We start from the raw sequence: 18,632 nt of genomic DNA, 5'->3' as shown, positions 1-18,632 counted from the left end.
GCGGCCGTGGGCCCGGAGGCGTTGCTCCGCCACTGCCCGGCAGCTCCGGTCGCGGGGCGTGCAGCGGGGCGTGGGGGGGGACTGGGCGGGCCGGGCCGGACCGGATCGGACCGGCGCTGCCTGGGCAGTGCCGCCAGAGAGCTCGCTTCGTGCGTGGCTGCGCGGGTAGGGGCACCACAGGGTGCGGTGTCAGTGACCAGGGCAGGCAGCGGCAGGTTGTCTTTCGTTTCCCCTGACCTGCTCTCATCGCTGCGCACCAGAAGCAGTTCAGGAAATTGGACCTCTTATTTGTTGGTGCCAGGACTCCAATCACTCCGCAGCTAACTTCAGTCCTCGGGAAGCGTTTCCTCATAAGTGCAATCACAGGCTGACACTTAATGCTATGCTGTGAGGGCTGTGGAGCCTGCTCGTGATGGAGCAGCCGTCCATCCACCCTTCCTTCTGGCTGATAAAGTGCCATGTAACTGTAGATCAATCACAGCGATCTGGGATGTTAGATCCATCTCAAGCTGCGGTCCAGAAGCAGGATTTAAGCATCAGGTCTGTCTTGGAAGTGTGTCTGGAGCTCTGCTTCAGCAGCAGTCTCTGTTGAAGCCACCCTTCACAACTCGACAGAAGTCTAAACCCTCAACCAGTGATTTATTCACCAACCCATTGCATAGAAACAGGAACTGCTGTTTCTTCATTGCCGGTTCCCCCCTGTCCCCTAAACACATACCAAAACCACCTTCACCCCATACCAAGAGATCCTTGCTTTGCCCTGCCCTTAGTTCCTGCTCAGGAGGTCCAGCAGAGCTTTAGTCTCCATGCTGACCCCCTTGTGCATGATGAGGGAGCCCAGCTGCCCCATTGTGGGGTTCTGCATCTGCTTGGAGCACTGGTGTTGTGTTGGGTGTCATTCTGAAACCAGTCATAAAAGGATTTCTTTTTACTTTTCATCCAGAACCTTACATGAAAAACGCTGGAATTCTCATGTGGATGCCATTTCTGGTTTATCACATTTCCTTTCTGAAACATCTGCATTTGGAAAGCTTACTCTGAAGTCTTCTCAAGGATTACTTCTTGTCCTTTAAAGGAAGAGTGTATTAACAAGGCTGCAGAACCTCTCTCTTCCTGTGAGCTGCATGTAATTGTGGAAATACCCATGTGTTATTCTTAAAGAGAGGAAATTTTGCCTTGGCTTTGTGGTTTTTCACTGCAATGTAGTTCACTATTGAAACTTTAAACAAGCATTTACGTGCATGTTAGAGGATACCAGAATTCAGCTGCTACCTGGAAGTTAACTTGTGCCTGTTCATAAATAAATATACACCATGATTGTAAAATAAGGTCTTTCATTTCCTGCCGGTCACCCGGCTCTGCAGTGAGGAATGTTCTGCCAGACGTCTCTGGTGGGGTTGGGATGAACAAACCTGCAGTGAGGCTTTTCAGGACCTTAGTCCTCAGGCATTTTTTCCAGTGCCTGCACTCTGGCTGTGTTTCCTGCACACCTCCTAACTCCAGAGGAAATGAAATACCATCCCTGGGCAGTGCCGGTAATAAACATACACATGCAACCCCAACACACAAGACAAACTCAGTGTCCAGCCTGACAGCTGTCCAATTCCTGCTGTCTTGAAAGAGGCAGGCAACGTCCTGACCCAGCCTTTCACTACAGAAATGATAATTCTCCCTTTCCAGCAGTGCGGATTCAGTGATTCGGTGATTGTTTTCCTTCAGTCAGGGGCAAAACCAGGTATTTTGTGCATGGGTTTCTTAGGAGCAGGTTCTGAATTTGAATCCACTTTGAGTTCTTTTATCTAGTAAACCCTCTTAATTCATGTCCCCATGTAGATGATAATTAATGAACTGAGAGCTGTTTAGTGAAAAACAAGATCAGCAAATCTGAATGCTTGGTTGAAGGAGATGAAATGCTTTAGCTGAACATCACCAGTATATAAGAAAACAACCCAAGCTCAGCTCCTAGCTATCTTTTTTCCGTCTCCGAGTAGAGGTTTAGCTCAAACTAGAAGCTTAACTTAGCTTAACTAGAAGCTGGCCTGCAGGAGGCTCAGGACATTCATTGGTTTGCAGATCAATCCAGGTGATTTATAGGGTTTTTTTAGATTGGATTTATTTGTATGTCAGCAGCATACTGCTTTGAATATAGGTAAGAGTAAATAACTCTGAAGGTGAGTGTATGATTTGCTGTATAAATGTATAATCAATTCCAAGCAATAGTCATTAACAGCTGCCCTAAAGAACTATACGGTGTCTGTGTGGGATGAAACCATGTGAGAGGATTCTGTATAAGAATCTCATTTGTTTATTGGTATGATGAACTTGATCTATCTGGATCTTAGTGCTTTAATGTATTTAGCTCAAAATGGTAAAGAAAAAACCAAAAAACTATTAAAAAACCCCAGCAGTTCAATGAGTGCTTTACCCAGAAGGAACTAAGGCAGCTGAAGAGATGCAAAGTTTGCTGGTGTGTAATTAAGGAAGTTTAAGCTCCTCCGTAGCATGCCAGTTGTGCATGCTCTTATCACATGCTGGGTGAAAATTTCATGTGCTGCAAAGCCCCAGTGTAAATCACCTTGTGGTGTTTGGTTCCTGTAACTTGGCTCTGCAAGCAAAGTGTCTAAGGCAGGGCTGAGTCATAACAACCCTCCTCAGTGGAGGATGGTGGCTTCAGTCCCTTGCCACTTCACAAAGGTTTCCTCAAGTGAAAATGCCTTGGTTATTGTCTGCCTTGTGCTGTATCTTCAGCTGTATCTTTAAGTTTCCGATGAGTTTCCAAGGTTGAGGCTGGGGAATAAGCCTGTGCTGGACCAAAGCCTCTTGCCATTTTGCCATGGAGGTGAAATCTGTACCTAACTTCCGGCTTTTTCAGTTCTTGTAGAAATTCATACACTGCCCTAGAGCAGGATCTGGGTCTCAGCAAGGTGGTGGGGCAGGATGCAGGAGCACGGGATCGCAGCCTGCAGTGCCGCAGGTTCACTGTCCGTGCAGGTGAGGCATGGCACAGGAGCTGCTCAGTTGAATGCCACTGGTGGAAGATGAGCTGGAAGACTGGACCACCGAAAATATAGTGGACTGGTTGCTTGTGAGGTTTTAGCTGTCCCCTGAGCACGAATGCCATTGATCCCACAGGACTCTTTCCTCCCTGCCACACACCTCTGAAGTGGGATGTGTACTTTGCCTCCTCAGGTAAGACACAACGGTTGTAAAAGACTATTTTTATGTTAAAGGAGCCATCCTTGTGCCATGGGGACGTGGTCATAGACAGAAGGGGAAGGTGGTGTCTTTCCCGTACTACCTTGAGCACCACTTTCCTTTGAAAGCACAGACTCCCTGGAAAGGAGAAGGTCAAGAGATCGCATAGGAACAAGATGCAAAGCCATGCAGAGACTTCTGTTCCTCCTGCTTGTGAGGATGCCCCTGTGCATGGTGGTGTAAGTTTGAGCTTCCTCATGCTAATAAGTGCTGCTTGTACTCTCTGTGTGCTCCGTTACATGCCTGAGGAGTTCCTTGCTGCCTGCAGGGCTCTCTGGGCACTGGAGGTGCTCAGAGGAGCAGCTGTGCTTTCTTCATAGACAAGAGGTATCATGGGCTCAGGCATGTGCAATCAGCAGCTCAAAGCAGAGCTCCAGCAGTGTGCATGTGAGCAAACAGCAGCAAGAGTAGGATAAACATCAGAATCAGCTGTTATTCCATCTGGTGCTAGCACCAAAATGATGATGGTACCACCACCACCAGCCTGGTGATGTTGCTATGAGGGCAGTGTCCTGAGGCCACCACAGAGCATAGGTGCCAGCTGCCCCTTGTTCCAGCACACAGAGCCATTGTCCTGCTGCAGAGGGATGGGACCGAGGAAGTGCTGCACACTCTCAGGTCTCACATGCACCCTCCTGGGGCTCAGCAGCATTATCCTCCTGCTGCGGAGCTCCTGCCGCATTGACTTGATGCCATGCAGCAGCTTGGGGGCAACAGGGGCTCCTTGCCTCACAGGACCAACATGTACAATGCCAGGAAGTTGATGGCATGGGATCAATAAAACCTGAGAAAGCATTATTTAAAACTCCCTAGAAAATCCATGCACATGTGCTCCTCTGATGAGCAGCTGAGGAGTTTTGGGTTGTCTAGTTTGGAGAGCAGGATGCTGAGGGCCGACCTTACTGCTCCGCAGTTTCCAGAGGAGGGGACATGGAGAGGGAGATGCTGAGCTCTTCTCACTGGGAACCAGTGACAGGAGGCATGGGTATGGTTTAAAGCTGCATCGGGGAGGTTCAGACTGGACATCAGGAAGCATTTCTTTCCCAAGAGGATGGTCAGACCCTGCAACAGGCTTCCTGGAGTGGTGGTCATTGCCCTAAGCCTGTCAGTGTTCAAGAGACATTTGCACAAAGCCCTTAACAGCAAGCTTCAGCTGGGCCAGCCCTGGATTGCTCCAGCATTTGGACTAGATAGAAAATAGTTGTTGTAGGTCTCTTCCAACTGAAGTCTGGAAAGTCCATTCCATTCCATTCCATTCCATTCCATTCCATTCCATTCCATTCCATTCCATTCCATTCCATTCCATTCCACTCTATTCCATTCCGCCTCTTTCCCCGCCGAGCGCCGCGGGCCGGGCACTGTGGCGCCACCTGCTGGCAGGCTCCGCGCATCGCCGCGCCCCGCCGGAGAGGTTCGGGTGTGTGCGGGGCGCGTTGGTGGCGTTTGTCCGCGCGCTGTTGGTGTTCAAACGCCCGTCACTACGAGCGGGGAAACAAACGACCACGACCGCGACCACTGGGGTTGGGTGGGCGAGGAACAGAGCAGCCTCAGCCTCGGGCAGCGATCCCGCCTGGCATCTGCCGGGATTACTGGAGAACAGCCTGGGCTTGGCAAAGCTAAACCACAGCTGGCCCGCTGAACTGTGGGGCTGTCTTCTGTGAGCTGAACTGGGAACTGGGAGTGAGCTCCTAAAAGAGGTCACAGAGACCAGAAGCAACAGGGAACAACATAAACCCCACAGCCAAACACCCGGCAAGCAGCAACACCATCCAGGATAAAAACAAATAAAGGAACGCGGGATACAGTTTTTCCATGTTGTTCACCTCAGACCAATGGCTAAACATCAATATCTAGAGTCGTGCATGCAGGAGCACAAGCACTTCATCCTTAGGCTGTGGTTGCCTGCATCCTCACCGAGGAACCCGTGTGCTGCGAAGCCACGAGCAACACAAATAAATGTGCAAACCAGTTACTTCAGCCAGTACTGAGGCATTTCTCAATCATTCCCAGTAGCATTTTCAGTGGGCTCAGCTGGGTTTGCTTTAGGTGAAATGCTACCATCTGCTACAATTACACAGTTACCCTTCATAGTTCAGGCTTAATGATGCTCATTGAGGTTGAGTGTTTTTGTTGGCTGAGTCCTGTCACCAGCTTGGCACGGAATGGCAAAGGCAACTCTAAGGGCTGTAGTTTGAGGCATAATTAGCAATATGTGAGCATTTCATAGGGGCACGGGTGAGGGAAGGATGTGGTGGGAGCTCTGCTTTATTCTGTGCTGAGGCTGCAATGCGGGGAACAGAAGAGGTCTGTTCCATGGGGGTCACCAATAATAACCAGGCACAGAGGTGTGGCAGCAAGTTTGAACATCTGTGTGTCAGATCCCTGTCAGCCACTGCTGCCTGTGTCACTTCTGTTTCCTCAGCCATGGAGGAAAATGACTGGGTTCAAAACCTATGTGGCTTAATTCATCTGTGCACGTAAGGCCCCTAAAAGATCAGGTTGTGATGCCCTGAAAGTGTGTAACCACTGTTCATGCTGTGTTTAACCCCAGCCATTCTCTGGTGGGTTTGTCCAAGAGGGATGTGTGTAATTCCTGCACCGTTTCCCATGAGCTACCTCCCGTACTCCGAAAGGGAGACTCAGCACCTCACACACCCATAGAAATGACTTGCATCACAAGGTGTGTTACAATCTTCCATAACCCAACAATTTATTTAAACTTACATCACAAGGAGAATCTATTAATAAAATACATCAGTTCACACCAGTCTGCATTGCCATTTTTTAAGGGTAAGCATCTTTCTTCACTTTATATTAAAACTTTATAGAGGTAAAAACCACTGCATTGTACCCGCAGTTCTGGAAATCTAGTGTAACATCAGGCAGGTTACAGAGGAACTTTCAGAGCTGATTACACTTCAGTTAACCTCACTTTTTTGGCACATTTGAATGCTTTTTATTTTCTTCTTAACATAAAATAACTCTATAGCAAGTCAGAGAATCATTGACATAAAAGCATCACTATCCAATGGCAAGTGCTGCCTAAAAGCATACAAAAATTGCATCATTTGGTTACAAAATAGATACTCTTAGTTCTTTACCCCAAGGCTTAACATCGAAGTGCTGCGACAGAAAAGGACCAGGACCAGGGCCAGCCTTGCCGAGCTGCTGCTGGTCGCTTTGCTGCAAGGCTTTGCTTCCCTAAATCCCAGAGCCATGTGCTAACAAGGTGCCGGTGGCTTTCGCCTTGCCAGTGGAGGCTTCTACAGCACCCTCTTGCAGGAGAAGGTCCACGGGTCCGTGTCACCTCCTCCTCACGCGTGCTGCTCAAGGGACACGGTGCACGCACACAGAGCGGTGCTCAGGAGGGGCTGTGCTCCTGCACTGGTGGCCTCGGCACTGTGGTGGCTGCAGGTCCTGTGGTGGAGCACACAGAGCCGCTGCTCCGGCCGGGCTGCTCCTGCCTGGCACCGCAGCAGCTGCTGCCGTGCAGGTGTTGTAAGCAGGAACAGATCACTGATGGTAGTGCTGTGCCAGGCACGTATTTGCACAAGTATCTGCGGTTGCCTTCACCAGTTTTGAACACCTGCATGCTGTGGGTTTGGGTGCTTTTTGTTGTACACCACAAACTCCAGCTGCTGTGAGCTTCTGATGTTCTATCCAAAGTGAAAAGCAGCCCTTGGTGCTTGCAGCCGGGGTTAGTTTTTCCCTGGCTGTTGAGCTGTACTGTTTCGATCAGTTTGGCACATGAACTAGTGATTGGTTCATGTTTCACTGGTGGCAGGCTCCACGTGCTGCTGTTTGTTTAGTGACATGGCTATTGTATTGGTTCTGTCCCTTCTGCTCATGTTGCTCTGGTAGAAACAAAGAAATAGGAGTGAATTGCTGCAGTTCAGGAGAGACTGATGTAGCAGAAGCAGCACTTCCAAGCTTTCTGGTTGCAGGAGAGCTGGATGGTCACTTTTCTTTAAAGGAAAATGAACGCTGATAGCTGCATTCTGTGCATCTTCCCAAAGCTCTGGTCAAACAAAATCTCCTTTTTCTTGACTGAACTCTCCTACTCCTCCTTTGCTGAAGCCCTCATCTGAAATCCTTTCTGCTGAGGCCAGTGAGCATTCCCAAAAAGAGCTCAGGGCTGCTAGGAATCCTCCATGCCTACCTCCCCTAGAGAAACTGAAGAAAGGACCAGAATACTTGCTGTGTTACAGAAAGAAAGAAAGTACACTGATAGTGGACCAGTTATTGATGGGATGTTTGAAACTTACAGAAGAGAAACATCAAGGTATCCATGGTACTCTTCGCACATAACTTACTGACCCTGAAAGGTGGCCTTGACAAAACCCCTCCAAAAACCAAACTCGGTCACAAAGTCAGTTTTTGCCTCACATCCATGGTGAGAATTCAGCCCTGCACTGATTCCCATTTCCTGTTCAGCATTGGCTCTGAGCACAGCCAAAGCTGGTGGGAGTCCTTTGGGAGACACAAGTGCAGGGCACGGAGCAGTGCAGATGGAGGAGCTTTGGCTGAACCGGTCGCTGTGCACCAGAGGCAAGAACAGGGTGGGATGGAGCTGCGACACCTCTCCTTGTGCAGAGAAGAGTGCTGCTGCGGTGGACAAAGCCGGCTCAATACCTTCACCTGGGTATAGTGCAACTTCTGCTCATGTAAAGCACTGTGGGAAGTAGCCAACTGCTTGGTATAGAGCGTGGATGAAGAGGCAGCTACAGCCCAGCTTTCACCCCTGGCTCCTGGGGCAGGAAGGGCTGTTCTGCTGTGGGTGTTACCTTCTGGCACCAGCAGAATGTTCATGCTCTTTACAACCTCTGCAAGTTAAAGTGTCGAGGCGCAACAAACTATGTAGCAGTGCATTCCTTATATTTCATATACAAAAAAGGGCTCAAGGCTGGGAGCAAGAAGGCACAAACTTGGGAAATAACAGCTGAGGAGTTTACACAAAAGTACTATGTCATTTATTAGGCATTACTTAGCACTTAGTTCACATTTTGCCCCCAAATTTCCCAAAGCAACACATATTTCCCCACTTCCTTTCCCTTCGTCCCCTTCTTTTGGATAAAGCTGCCTGTGCTCTATAGATACAGTTGCTGCAGAATATAATGTGAACACAGATAAATACAACATAACACAGCCAAAAATGTAGTATAGTATTACAATAGTCAAATAATGTCGTTAGCCTCAAGCTGCGGCAGTGCCTATGGGGAACCAGTTCAAGAGGAGCAAGCGGAGCCACTGTACAGGAGCAAACGGCATCGGCAGTGTCAGGCAGAGCGAGGGACTGAGGGGAGGCTTCCTCAGGGAGCCTGGGCAGGATGGATGGATGGATGTCGGGAATCACGGGATCCACTCTCCTGGGACACCCACCCAGTGCCTTGGAGACTCCTCCAGCCCAGATCAGTCCTGTGGCAGGTCCTTGGAACACCTTTACATCGGGTCACTGTGCGCACACCTGCAGTCACCCCACATTCCTCCTTTAGGCTAGGTTTGCTTTAGAATCTTTTTTTTTTTAACTTTTAACTTTTGATTTTTTTTTTTCTTACAACTGTTAAAAAAGTTTCATGGTAAAAATAGCTCACTATATGATACATATACCCAAAGTGGTGCGATACTTTATATAATAAAAGATGAAAATAGTCACTTTCCATAATAAAAATAAGTTCTATTTTTTGCTTATTTTACAATATACTTAATAATTCTTTTCTTCTTCTTCACTCTGAAAGTAAATAGGTCCCATTTTGATAGCGCTTCTGAGTCGATTAAAGTGGCAAGAGACTGGAGAATGGCTTATAAGCACTTGGAGCAGCCGCATTCCACATGTCTCTCCAGTTCCTCCGTGAAGGTGGAGCCATCCATGCACTGGAAGAAGTATTTCCGCCGCTTGCTGCGGAGGGGCATGCAGCACAGCCCGCTGCCGCAGGTGCCGCGGCACTCCAGGCGCGGCACTTTGGAGGCAGTGGCACACGACGTGTAGCCCTGCTGCTTACGGACAACTTCCCGGATGATGTCTCCTTGGCAGAGGTTCTCTGGAAGGCAACAGAGATGGGAAGGAAACAACATGTGGTAACTATTGCACCAGGTATTCCTCAAACACCAGCCAGCAGCCCTGCACTTGTAATGATGTTCAAGGCAAACAGGCTGCGTGAGAAGGACCTTCATCTTTTACTGCTTCGGACCTGCCATCGAACCTGAGCTGGTGTTACACAAATGTGCAATATCCGGCATGAGGCAGAAGCCTGCTCACCTGGATCAGCACTTCTGGAAGTGCTTTAATGAATGCTGAGTGTTGAATCCTGCAACACTCCTGCAAAATATGGATTAGTTTGACTATGCCTGCTTCTCAGGCTCACAGTCAGCCTGTTCCACATGGCATTAGCAATGTGGGATACCCAAAAATGTCTGTGCTGTTCTGCAGTCGCTGTGCAGCAGCCAGATACATTCTGGTGGGGCTGTGTCTGTGTGTAATTTGGGAAGTTTGTGGTTCATGCACAGGAAAGGCACAGCCAGAATAAAACTAATACAAGCCAGCTCCTTCCTTCTGTACAGGAACACAGAAGGGCAGAAGGGATGAAGCCAGGACTCCCTGAGTTCCCAGTGAGCTTTTTCAGGTCAGGGCAGCACAGCTGGGCCCTCACCCCAGCTGGAAAGCTCAGCATGATCTGTGGGATTCCCCAGGAAACCCACCCAGCTGCACAAGGGGGAGCAAGCTGGGAATCTTTACTGCCACCTCGGGTGAGCAGTACCTCCCTGGTGTGCAGGCTGAGACCTTTCCCAGCACTGCAATTAACTGATCCCTGCTGGCTGAGAGTAAATCTTGCAACAACCTCTCCTTCAAATATCCCACCAGGATCCTGGGAGCAGCAAGTCTTGAGGATTCGGGACAGAGAATGAGACTCTTCACTACCCATGTCGCCCCTTCCATACATTTGGATAGCAGCTCGCTAGCTATTGTGTGGGTCTTTCCTCCTCCCTCTATTGCCCTGCAGAGGCTGACTTAGCTTCATCTTCCACTATTTGCCATTTATCCCTAAATACAAGTCACATGGATGAGAGGCAAAGCCAAAGGTGTGACCCAGAGCCACACATACCTCTGTCGCAGTGCTCCCCGCTGTAGTTGGGATCACACTCGCAGTAGGGCTCCCCATGCTCCGACACTTTACACTGTCCATGGTTGCACTTCAGAGTCCTGCAGGGATTTGAGGAATTGTTCTTCTTGTCACAGTACATGCCTGTGTAGCCCTCCATGCACTTACAGGTGTAAGCAACATTGGCCACCACGCACTTACCGTGCAGACACCTGGAGAAAGAGAAGCATTTAGAGCTGGCCTGTGTTAGCTGCGGCAGTTCCTGTTCCCAGGGAGGTTTGGTTTTGGCATTTCTGCACACGTCATTCCAGAATACTAATCCAAAACTAGCAGTTCAGTGTCAAGCACTCTGAAGAAACTGTGAGTTTTCAGGGAATACTGGATAATGTTCAGAGAATATATTCAGGATTTGTGATCCTAAGCGATCTCTTTGGAAACCATCAGGCTGCTCTGTGAGCATGGACCAACGCTTGGCATCCCCATGAGACAGCTCACATCTACAGCACCACACGTGGAGCTAAGTGCTGACAATCAAGCTGCATGCCCAGGCTTCCTTAGCAGAACTGCTCTACAAATACTATCAGGTGATGAAAAGCAGTGTGATAAATGAAGGTGCCTGTGGAAAAGCCATGTGCAGGCTTCCTGATGGGCAGCTGTAGCTGAAGGGTTCCCTGGCTCATGTGGTTCGCAGGGAGCTCTGGTGTTCCCAAGGAATGCCACAGGGAGGATGTTGGTCCTCAGCAGGTTCTGAAACCACCGCACTTCAGGAACCTGAAATGGACTGAGGACAGGGAAGAAGGCAACACTGCCCAGCCAGGGAGAAACTGCTCAGGGCTTGTAAACCTTTGCTGTATCAGGCCCTACTTGATGTGAACCCATGTCTTCCTGTTATTTTGGTTTGTTTTCTTTCTGGTACTTTAAAATTGTTCCCTGCTTATGTTGAATCCCTGTACATTTCACTTTTAAGCTTTGAACTAAAAAGCATAAATAGTAAAAGTGTTTCAGACAGGTCAAGATATGCAAAGCAATAAAGGCAGTCACAATCTATATAAAACAGGATTTTCTGCCTCACTAAACAAAGATGTGCTTGGGTAGTAACTCTTGTTACCATCAGCTAGTCACCTTTCCTCTCTGAGTGCTGGAGCAGACAGTGCAGCTGGGCACCACACTGCTCTCCACACGAAGGGCTTAGCTTTAAGAAGGCAACTCCAAAAGGCTGAAGTGGTGTAATGAAAGGTGGAACAGTATGTGAGCATTAACAATACGCACAGCTACTTTTCCTTGAGAAAACCAATCTCTCATCACATAAACATCTGGAACTCCTTTATTTTCCTCTGTCCAACCAAAACAGCTTCATGTTGATGTTGGAAATTCAAGGAGACATTTGGGTCTCTGAGTGTTTCTTTACTTGTGTCTTCATATTTGGTCTGTAAACTGTCAGGTGCTTCTCAACACCTTCCAGGGTTCTGTACTTTGCAGAACTAGACCCAGAAGCAATTTAACTCTGCCAAGTTAAATTTCTGCCATGAAGAGGGTGATTATTCATGGTGTCAATTTACCTGTCAAAAGTAGGTGCTTGTGAATAGCGCAAGCAAAGAAGCTTCTAAAACAAAAGTACTTCCATCTGCTTGTGGAGCTGCCCACTGCTCTGTGTCAGAGCATTTTCTCCTGTGCTTGCCATAAGTAAGCTATTTACCCAGTGTTTCTGATGGATGTGGTTACTGAGCCTTTGAACTGTGAATGCTTTACACTCCCGCTCCCTTCACATACAACCCCATGCTATCCTTTAAACTTGCATTTTAAAGGGGTGTTTCAGAGTGCAGTATTTAGAATTGTTCACGTTGGAGCCAATGACAGTGTTCAGGGCCTGATGCTGCTGTGAGCATATCCCTAAAGCATGATCCTCCACCTCACAGGCAGCTCAGCACCTCAGAGGTGAGCCATGCCCATCAACAGGAGGCTTTGTATTTGAATGTGGAGTCCCAGCTGAAGGCACGGCCTGAGCTCCTCCAGGACATCTGCTCATCTGCAGAACAAGCAGCATCAGAACAAGAAGTGGAAGCTGAGAGTTGCCACGGGGGCTGACTCACAACTTCACGTGTGAACCCAGCACCTCCAAAAATAGCCAGATGTGGGTTTGTAAGGTGAAATATAAAATACACATTAGCTGTAAAGCATCTGCCCTCCCAGCAGCATTAGTTTGAGCTTACTTGTGGTTAAGACATGGGTCTCCAATCTCCTGGTCACACAGGGGGCCTGTCCAGCCTGGGTGACATTCACAGATCACACTTGCTTTCTCCAGGGACCGGCAGATGCCGTGCTTGCAGATGTTGCAGGACTTGCAGCCAGGAAGGACTCCCAGGGACTGCTGTGGTAAATCCTTGAAATCCTGCAGCTCGTTGTTGATGCGGACATCATGGATACAGCCATGGAAACCATTCGGTGTCTTATCTGCACCCTGGCGCAGTGACGACAAGCCAGAGGAGGTCGGGATCCCTTCAGAGAGAGCCATAAAGGGAAGGTTTACTCACAGTTACAAGGGTAGGACAGAAATTGTAATTGCTAATGTTTCTTTTGCACAGGACCTTTAACGAACTAATTTGCACAGGACCTCTGTAAGGTAGCAAAGACTTACTGTCCTCATTTTGCTAATGGAAAGAAACAAAGGATACAGCACCATAGATCATGGCATTGGGACAGGGAATGGAAAGAGTCCACCCCATCAAAACCAGCGCAGGAGAACTCTGGAGACAAGAAACAGCTTTAGGAGGCCAGGCCAAGCCTTTGTCGCAAGTGCCCTCCATCCTGCTCCAGCGCTTGAAAGCGTTCCCACGCTGAGGTGGCCAGCAGGCTCTTTAGGATGTTGTCCCTCCCCACTGACATCCCCTTAGGCTGCACTAGCATAAAATCCCAGACTGGTTTAGGTTGGAAAGGACCTTAAGATCACGCAGTTCCACCCCCTGCCACGGGCAGGGATGCCTCACAATACAGTCCCTGATGAAGAGTCCCTCTCCACATCCTTGTAGCCCCCTTCAGACACTGGAAGCTGCTCTGAGGTCTCCATGCAGCTTCTGTTTTCCAGGCTGAACAGCCCCAACTTTCTCAGCCTGTCTTCATACAGGAGGTGCTCCAGTCCCTGATCATCCTCGTGGCGTCCTCCAGACTTGCTCCAACAGCTCCATGTCCTTCTTATGCTGAGGACACCAAGAATTTGCTATCCATAAGTGACTCCCCTGTTAAAAGTGGTCTTAAAACAAACCAGAATCTTTAACTGTGTGATAGGAGGAAAGTTGCTAAACCAGGTGATGTAGTTGGAGATGGGCCAAACTGGGGGCACATGAAGGCTCAGGTGTCTTGAAGCTGAGTGTATGCTGGGAACAACCGCTCTGGGGCAGTGCAGTCACTTTAATGGACCAGTCTGCAAAGGGAGGGCAGCTGCACACAGACCAGTGGCACATGCAGCACAGCTAGGGTTTAGAAAGAAGCAAGAAGGATTTTAGTGGGCAACCAAAGAAGTCTCCACTGAGCCCTTCTGGCACCCAACAGTCCTTCACTTCAGCTCTCAGGTTTGTCCTGTGAATGCATTTTTTGTAGGAACCTTTTGAGAATCAGTTTTGATCCACAGAGCTCATCCATTAACAAAACTTTTCCATGTGGTTACTTCCCAAGTTCCCTGTGGCTAAACTGCTGTTGATATCTTTTATGCTATGCTAAAGAGAGAAATTGTGATGGCCTCATCAGCAAATCACCTTTGATGCATAATGCTCTTTGCAGCCTACAACATTCTCAGTATGAGCCCATTATCAAGGTTCAGCTCTGTACAAAGCAAGATAAGCCACAGTTCTGATTTACAAGGGCAATATTCAGGGTTCTATTATGAAAGTGTCATTAAGGGGAATTATTTACAAAAGGCTTGACCAGCACCAAGTGAGGTTTATAAGAGTTTCGACTGTTGGCTTCAATGAACTTGTTGGAAAACAGCCCAAAGACTTTCTGAGTCTATAATTGTTCTGCTGACTGTTGTATTTAGAATTGGCTGACTAAAAGTTCAAGAACTCCATGTCACTGAAAGGGACAGATAGCAACATTCAGTCCAGAACAGAGCTGGAGAAGGGGGTGGCTGACGAAGACAAGCCAACTGGGCAGAGCACAGCCTTCACTCTGTCTCTCATATTCACACACCTAATCAGTGGGATACTCATTATTCTGGGCATCTCTTCCCCATCCCACTTGGCCTCGCCTTCCCCACACATTCAGTACTGAATGTGAACAGACTTCTTAAATGAAGTTTGGTCAGTTCTAAGATCTTTCTAATACTGGAGCTCTGGCTTCCGTTTCCAATGAGATAACTACAAGCCAAGTTCTTAGTCAGCTTGCGCTTGTGTGTATTAATTATATGGTCTGGAGGTTTTAATCCCATATACCACACCCTCCCCCCCCTTTTTTATCCTGTATAAAATGCCCAGCAGCAATACCACTCATTTATGGTATATATAAACCTACTGACTATTGAGCTGCTTTTTTTGCTATATCTGTTTGTGATACTTTCATTGTATTTCTTCAACTACCACACCTCGGTGCCGGCCAGTTCTGAAAGCTTTAGAAATGACAAACTGTTGTCTCCATGGCTCTGTAGCCCAGGAACTGCCTTTGCGGAAGTCAACTTCTCTACTCTGTGGTGAGAGCTTGTGCTGCTGTGTGCTGGGGCACCCATGGACTGTGGAGCCCAAAGTGGAGCAGCAGAGATTCCAAGCTTCTGTTCAGGGAAGCAGCCTCTGGCAGAGGGAACAGCAAAATGGTGGTTTCTTCCCACCTGGAGAGTCCCCTCCATAGGCTGGAATATGATTTGCTTCTGGGAAGACGTGTTACAACCTCAAGGTCCAGAGCAAGCCACTGTACCTCCAATGTAGAGCGGTGTGTTGAGGCTGACCGAAGACTGCTTCTGGAGTTTTCCCAGACTCTTGGGAGTCCCCTTGTCCACCACCAGGTTCAGAGTCTGATTCAGCATCACGAGCTCCACACTATGAAACTGCCCATCGTTTACTGTCTCCACGCTGAAAGAGAAAAAGAGAATTAGATGATGTTAATAATGAACAGCCTCTCTCCTGTGCTGTCCTGTGTCCTGCTACTACACCTTGCAAGGCACAGCTCCCATTCCATGCTCCTTCACAGTCATTGTGTTCTCAAGGTTTCCTCTAGCGTGAGCCTCCAAGGTACAAATCTAAATACCACTGATGCAGGCATAAATACCACCGTGCAGGCAGTACCCCACATACACAACACTCAAGAAGACAGCAACCAGGAGAGCAGCTACTGCAGTTGTGTTTCCCAGGGCAGGAAACCCAGTGCATAGCTACAGGATATCTTGGCTTTGGTGACAACACGACTGACAATGCCCTGTTGCGTGCTCTCAGGCACAGCTTGCCACCCTCTGCCACACTGCCCATATTGCAGGCTGTATCAGTGAAATGATTTCCTCTTGCATGGTTACACTCAGAGCATTTCCCAGGGCAGGGGGGCTGCAGCTTGGGCAGGAGACTGTGGAGGCCACCGGAACCAGCATTTCCTGAAGTACCTTGTAAGCACATGCTGAGGTGTAAGGAGGGCCTGAGCTTCTTAGAGCCAGAGAAAGAATTTAGGAGGTTTTGGCTTACAAATGGCTGGGGTACTTTGATCAATAAAAGGATGCCGGAGAGGGACTCTTCATCAGGGACTGTAGTGATAGGACAAGGGGTGATGGGTTCAAACTGAAACAGGGGAAGCTCAGGTTAGATCTAAAGCAGAAGCTCTTCCCTGTGAGGGTGCTGAGGCGCTGGCACAGGGTGCCCAGAGAAGCTGTGGCTGCCCCATCCCTGGCAGTGCTCAAGGCCAGGTTGGACACAGGGGCTTGGAGCAACCTGCTCCAGTGGAAGGTGTCCCTGCCTGTGGCAGGGGGCTGGAACTGGATGAGCTTTAAGGTCTTTTCCAACCCAAACCATTCCATGATTCTAATACAAGAGTCCTACCTGAACGCAAGGAAAACTCACAACTTGCTACTCCTCTTTGAGGACCATTTTAGGTGGGGTTGGAGGCTTGAGAATGATACAGCAGGAATTTCTGAGGGCAGAGGGAGCAGGAGGCCATCTGAGCAGACAAGATATTAAAGGTACCCTGTATTTACTCCTCAGGTGTTTGTAACCCTGATTTTCCAATGCATGGAGCCTGTGGTGAGTCAGATAACTCAGCAGCTCTTTGTTAGTCTGCACCACATACAGTATTCACCTTCACCCTCAGCTCAGTCTCCCAGAAACCAAAAGGTACAGTGATACAATTCAATTTGCATCACACCATCATGTTTTTATTTTCAGAGCAGCTACAGCTTTTCAGCCTTTACGCTGCCTGTGGAAATGCTCTAAACCAACCTGATACCTTCATGCACTGCTAAAAGCATGGAGGGGCAAGGGTGGGATTACCTGCTCTTGAGCAAGGAGGGGTTGATATTAGGCTGGCAGTTATAGATGTGATGGGACTTGTCCACTGCTGTAGAGGTAATTGAATGGTGCAGCCTCTGCTCCAGGCACATGCAAACACCAGTGCATAATGAGGATCTAATAGCAGTAGCAGTTACAGCCGGAATTAAGCCTGTGGGCTATGTAAACTGCCCACACACACAGTGCTGCCAACACACCTTCAGCCTGGCCTGTGAGCACCCTCTGCCAAATGCCTCCCAGCAGCTGGGTGGTGGTTCTGTAACACATGGGTAGAGACAGAAAGCACCAAATGTGGGATTTAGGCATCCTGAGATCCTGCTTAACCAACAATATGGATTTGGGACTGCTGCACAAGTGGTAAATACCATATTAAAACACAAAAGGTTAGTATTAAGAATGGGTTTCTGTTTCTTCCAATGGCCCGTAAGCTCAGCATCCTCTCAGTAAGCTGCAAAGTCACAGGTCAGGTTCCATTGGGGTGTTCTGTAAAGCTCCAACACAGATTTCTCAGCTATTTTCCCAGCTTTGCTTTCCTATCAGTGAGAGGAACAGGCACACTTAAGGAATCACTCATCTCTAGGGATGAAACCACCTTTAAGATATGTCCACCTCTTAACCTAGATTACACACTGCCCCTCTGTAGTGCCCAGTCTTGCATAACTGATGTGTAACGCTGTGAATAGGCCCTCAACTTCAGAAACAAATTACATGACATGGAATTTACTGGAATTCAATTGTTTCTGGAAGAAGTCTCATTTTTCTAGTGTTTTTCAGTAGACCTGACACAACCAATTATACATGAGCAATGTCAGGCAGCGAGGCAGCTCCGCAGGCGTTTCTGAGGGTGTGCTTGTCTAAGAGTGTGCTGCTGCTCCAGATCTGAGCTAACAGTGCTGCTGTCCCCACAGGTTTTGGGACAGATCATGAGCACAAATGCCTTTAAAGGTTTACATAAGACTGCACAAGTTATAAGCGGTGTGTGAGCACCTTCACTGTGCGGCTTCACATAACCCTGAGGCTAGCTGTGTCACAGAAGGGGAAAGCTCAGCTGGACAAACTGCAGGACAGTGGCTGCTGCCCATCCTCGGGGTGTTGCGGGTCCCCGGGAGCCCAGCCTCAGAAGCCTGGAGCTGCTGGTGCTGTGTGAAGCGTTTTTAGGTGACCTTGCACAAAATCCAGGTGCAGCGATCCTACAGACAGCCCGGCTTGGAGCGCAGCTCTGCCGGCACTGCAGGCAGGGAACTGTGTGGTTGGGGCAGCGGGCTGAGGACTGACCCTTTGCCCAGGGTGACACAGTGAGTGTCACCACCACATGCTGCAGGGCCCACACCTCCCGCAGGATGCTTCATGGGTTGACAACTCAGATGAGTTTGGGAACAGCCACTCCAGACATTCTGTTTGGATATTCCTGAGCCCTGGTAAGTATCTGTTGCGTTACATGGAACAGCTGTGTGAGGGCAGTGTGCCGACGGGTGATCCCTGTGTGCTCCCTCTGTATCCAGTGCTGTGTTGCAATGCTGAATTCATAGGAGTGAAGTACTTCCAGCTGAAAGGTGCGAGGTAAGTGGAAAAGCCTATTTGTGACTGTTGGTCTGTGCAGAAGCGCCAGTGGAAGGATGAAGCACAGCCAAACCTCACCAGTGTGTGAGCTGAGCACTGCAGAGGGGGATGGATGTGTGCAACAGGGAGCCCTTCCTGCTGGGATGGAGAGCTGAAGCTCACACACAAAACTCCATCGTTATCTGCAGAGGGCCAAGCTGTGACCATGTGTCAAAAGACAACACTATCACGTCTGGCAGCGCTGGCTCTT

General features: G+C 48.8%; 1 protein-coding gene across 1 annotated transcript in view; it reads right to left on the bottom strand.

The window, feature by feature from the left end:
• Positions 1–8,411: 8,411 nt before the first annotated feature.
• SLIT3 (slit guidance ligand 3) overlaps positions 8,412–18,632 on the bottom strand; it is a gene marked incomplete at its 5' end in the record, with an annotated part of 525,497 nt that continues 515,276 nt past the window's right edge. Inside the window, 4 exons of the mRNA XM_080626822.1 lie at positions 8,412–9,293; positions 10,356–10,564; positions 12,563–12,848; positions 15,252–15,406. Coding sequence (XP_080482948.1) covers positions 9,055–9,293; positions 10,356–10,564; positions 12,563–12,848; positions 15,252–15,406 — 889 coding nt within the window. The 3' untranslated portion in view covers positions 8,412–9,054. The remainder of the gene's footprint in view (positions 9,294–10,355; positions 10,565–12,562; positions 12,849–15,251; positions 15,407–18,632) is intronic.

The sequence above is a fragment of the Psittacula echo genome, assembly GCF_963264785.1.
Source record: "Psittacula echo genome assembly, chromosome: 11".
Classification (NCBI taxonomy): Eukaryota; Metazoa; Chordata; class Aves; order Psittaciformes; family Psittacidae; genus Psittacula; species Psittacula echo.
The sequence above is the reverse complement of the archived record's forward strand: the minus strand, read 5'-3'. Positions and strand labels throughout refer to the sequence as shown.